General features: G+C 34.5%; 1 protein-coding gene across 1 annotated transcript in view; it reads left to right on the top strand.

Moving 5' to 3' along the window:
• The window catches only part of DYNC1LI1 (dynein, cytoplasmic 1, light intermediate chain 1), a 64,211-nt gene that overhangs the window by 56,252 nt on the left and 4,003 nt on the right, over positions 1 to 3,956 (top strand). The window contains exons 7-10 of the mRNA XM_012646862.1: positions 722 to 857; positions 1,445 to 1,556; positions 3,697 to 3,756; positions 3,885 to 3,933. Of these exons, the coding sequence (XP_012502316.1) occupies positions 722 to 857; positions 1,445 to 1,556; positions 3,697 to 3,756; positions 3,885 to 3,933 (357 nt within the window). The remainder of the gene's footprint in view (positions 1 to 721; positions 858 to 1,444; positions 1,557 to 3,696; positions 3,757 to 3,884; positions 3,934 to 3,956) is intronic.

Below are 3,956 nucleotides of genomic sequence, written 5' to 3'. Positions count from 1 at the left end.
GTCTTTTTGATAAAAGGTGAAAGTTAGGAACTGCAGGCCTCTTGCTCTTTTGATCCACCATGTCTTTTTGATAAAAGGTGAAAGTTAGGAACTGCTTCAGTTAATACATCCTCATGCATCATTTCAAGTTTTGGTCATGACATCTGCTTTTGCCTTGGGTCCTGCCTGAAAGCCTCCTGATGATACTGTCTGGCTCACCTTCTCTCAATAATGGGTCTTTTGTGCCCTCTTCAGTAAGTCTCCTAAGCTTTATCTATGAATTCTTAATTCCTGGGATTGGTAAAAAAATTCCTAGGATTAGTAAAAAGCTACAAGAGAAAGTAGTGCAAATTATTTTTGTTGAAAAGGTACAAACAAAGCAGTTGTTGATAAAATCCCCGCCTTCATCAAGTTTAAGAGGGTCAAAAACAAAAACCAAAAAAATTGTCTTTTCATGTGCTTTAAATATAGAGGTAGTAGTGGTGTTAGTATTACTAAATTTACTCTTGGCTTAAGGACATCTCTGCCCTCCTAAATTCAATTGATTATGCAAAGATTTTTTTTATTCATACTTTAGCACATGTTTATACTTTTGAAATTCTTATTTACTGTATAATATACCTTTGGAAGTTATTTTTGAAACTAATATGTATGTAGATGTAAATGGTAAGCTGAGAACACAAAATTTTATGGTACCTATTCATGGAATTTGCCCAAAATTTTCTTTAATGATATTATTCAGATGGTGCAGCACTTATTTACACTTCAGTAAAAGAAAACAAAAATATAGACTTAGTATATAAATACATTGTTCAGAAACTATATGGATTTCCCTATAAGATTCCTGCTGTTGTTGTGGAAAAGGATGCAGTATTTATGTAAGTATACTCTTAAATATATTATTTTGTTATGTATTGTTGCTAGTATTTGATTAATCATCATTTTCAGTTTTGAGATGAGACCAGTAAACCTTTCCATGATAAGTAGATGAGAATCTGCTCCTTGGGTGTTGTATTTATTACCTGCCTTGATCTATATATCATTGCCTGTGAGATTTACTGCTGGCCTGAGCCCTTTTTGAAAGGCCTTTGCCATTATAGTTAAACTGTCTAATGGATGCATGTATTAGTGTATTGTATCTACTTATTCTTTAATTGATTATGATACATAAATGACTCAGTGTGTAATCTAGACATGCTTTTGAAAAGCTCCCTGAATAAAACTGGGAGGTAATAATTCCCACACCAAGAAAAAACTGTAATGAAGATTTTTTAAGATCAAGAATGTTTATAATCATTTTAAATAGAAATTATTAAAACATAACTTGGACATTATAATAAAAAGCTAGTTTTTCTTAATTGGTCAAATTGACATCATAAAAAATGTTCCTTTTACATGATTATGTGTTAAATGAAGAAATGACTATATAAATGCTTGAGAATTCATCATATGCATTTCTTTCCAGTCCAGCAGGGTGGGATAATGATAAGAAAATAGGAATATTACATGAAAATTTTCAAACATTAAAAGCAGAAGATAATTTTGAAGACATCATAACTAAACCTCCTGTCCGAAAGGTAACAGTTTCAAGTAGTTTCAGTATTTAGGCTTTTAAACTGAAGGGTAATTCCACAACTTTAGATTGCAGGTAGAAAGGCAAAGATATTCTTTTCGGGGGTGGGGGGTAGGGGGGCAGTTCTAAGTGTAATTTGGCTTTTTTCTAATGTATAATTCACACAATGATTTGTTTTAGCAAAATATAAATCAACTATTTCGTTACTGAATCTTAGCCTTTGGCATATCTATATTAGCAAGTATTAGTACAGAATCTATATTCTGATATAGTGCCTTGGAAATCATGGATTGGCATGAGTGTATGTGTTGATCTTGAGCAGTTTGAATGGTAGAAGCTGTGAAATTTCTAACTTAGATCTTGGCCAAAAGCCACAAAAACATTGCTGGAGTAATTCTCTTAGTTCTACCTATTGAGGCAGTTCTTGGATTTTCTCTACAGGTATTAGTTATCCACTGTAGTACACAGCTATCCAGGAGCTTCCAGTTTTCTATATTCAATTTTAGTCTTGACTCTAACGTGTCATTCTATAACTATTAAGTCATGTTAAGCAGTATATGATGTTCTATGTTAGATACATAGATGTTTCTGAAAAGTTGTATAAAAATGAATGTTTCTATATACAGATTGAGTATTCCTAATCTGAAATCTGAAATGCTCCAGAGTCCAAAACTTTTTGACATGGTGCTCAAAGGAAATGTTTATTGGAGGATTTTGGATTTTCAGATTAGGAATGCTGAACTGGTAAGTATAATGCAAATATTCTGAAATCCAAAACACTTCTGGTCCCAAGCATTTCATATAAGGGATACTCAACCTGTAATACTTCTCACTGGCTTGCTTTTAGTTTGGACATGTATTTCAGGAAAAAATAATTTTGATTCAACATATATTGAGTCTTAAGCATCCAAACATTCACAATATAAAGCATTCATCTTCTTTTGTGGGTTAGTAGTAATAAGTAAGGTCAAATGAAAATCAATTGATGTGGTATTTGGTTGGCTTGTCTATTAAAGGAAATACACATACAAAAACAAAACAGCAAAAATGTTTCCCATTCTTTTTGCCAACAAAATGCTTTCTTTAAGTTTTTTTCTTTTATTCATTCCACAAATATTTATTGAGCACTGTTTAGGTGCTAGGTGCTAAATAGGAAGGAGGGTGATGCAAATGATAAAGCAATACAGAGACCATCTGCCAAGTGGTGATAAGTGCTGTGGAAGTAAAGCAGGAAGTGGAGAGAGTGAGAGGACTGGGCCTGGAGGAATTCTGTTTTAGGTGGAGGGAAGGTCTCTGATAAGAGGGGAGAATGTTGAAGGCCAAGGAACTGAAAGTGCACATACCCTGAGGTAGGAACATGTGAAGAAGGCAGAGAGGCTGGAAAGAGCTGTGCAGAGGGCCGGAGTGATAGGAGATGAGAGGCAGAGTTCAGTTATTGTGGGGCCATTAAGGCTGCAGTAAGAACTTTGGATTTCATTCTGAGTTACGTGGAAAGTAATTGGAGAGTTTGAGCAGAGGAATGATGTAATCTGGCAACCTTTTAAAAGGATCTCTCTGGCTCCTGGGAAGAACATAGACTCAGTGTGTGTGGCATAGCAAGAGTAGAAGCAGGAAGCGTGCAATTCCTTTTCCTAATTATTCAGGTGATAGAAGAGCCATTATATTTTTATTTCGAGGAAACCAGGAACAAGTGTCATTTCACTCAACTGGGTTATTACTCACCCTTTTAAAACACCAACCTGTTGTTTAGCAAATTTTGTTAACGTGATTAATATGCCTGTGGCTCTAGGGTTGTGCTGTTCAGTAGAGTAGCCACTGGCCACATACAGCTTTTAAATGTAAAGTAAATTAAAATAAATTTAAATATCAGTTGCTCTGTCACATTAGCCACATCTCAAGTGCTCAGTAGCCACTGGTGGCTATTGGCTACCGTATAAACAGTACAGACACAGAACAATTACATCATTGTAGATAGCAATGGACAGCTCTGCTATAGGGCTTGGGAAGGGCAGTTCACTCATGTAAATATAAATATAGGTAATGTTTATATTCGTGAATTATTTTTTGATTAGTCTAGAGAGTAAGTTATCAAGAGTGTTGGCATAATATATTAAACTTGCTCACTTATGCATTGCTTATTTCAGTTTGTGCATGAGAAGGAAATTATGGCAGAAGATGACCAAGTGTTTCTTATGAAGCTTCAGGTATGAAATTACATCAGAAACAGATTTAATATGGTTAACGGGTAAACTGTTCTTATATTTATTTTCTTTAAAAATACAGCAATACATGCTGCAAATGTCTAAACTAGGATTCTTTTGTTTCTTTTTAGTCCCTTTTAGCAAAGCAACCACCAACTGCAGCTGGAAGGCCTGTGGTCAGTATTACAGATTTTGATAAAATT

This window comes from Propithecus coquereli, unplaced genomic scaffold (genome assembly GCF_000956105.1).
Source record: "Propithecus coquereli isolate 6110/MARCELLA unplaced genomic scaffold, Pcoq_1.0 Scaffold251, whole genome shotgun sequence".
Classification (NCBI taxonomy): Eukaryota; Metazoa; Chordata; class Mammalia; order Primates; family Indriidae; genus Propithecus; species Propithecus coquereli.
The sequence above is the reverse complement of the archived record's forward strand: the minus strand, read 5'-3'. Positions and strand labels throughout refer to the sequence as shown.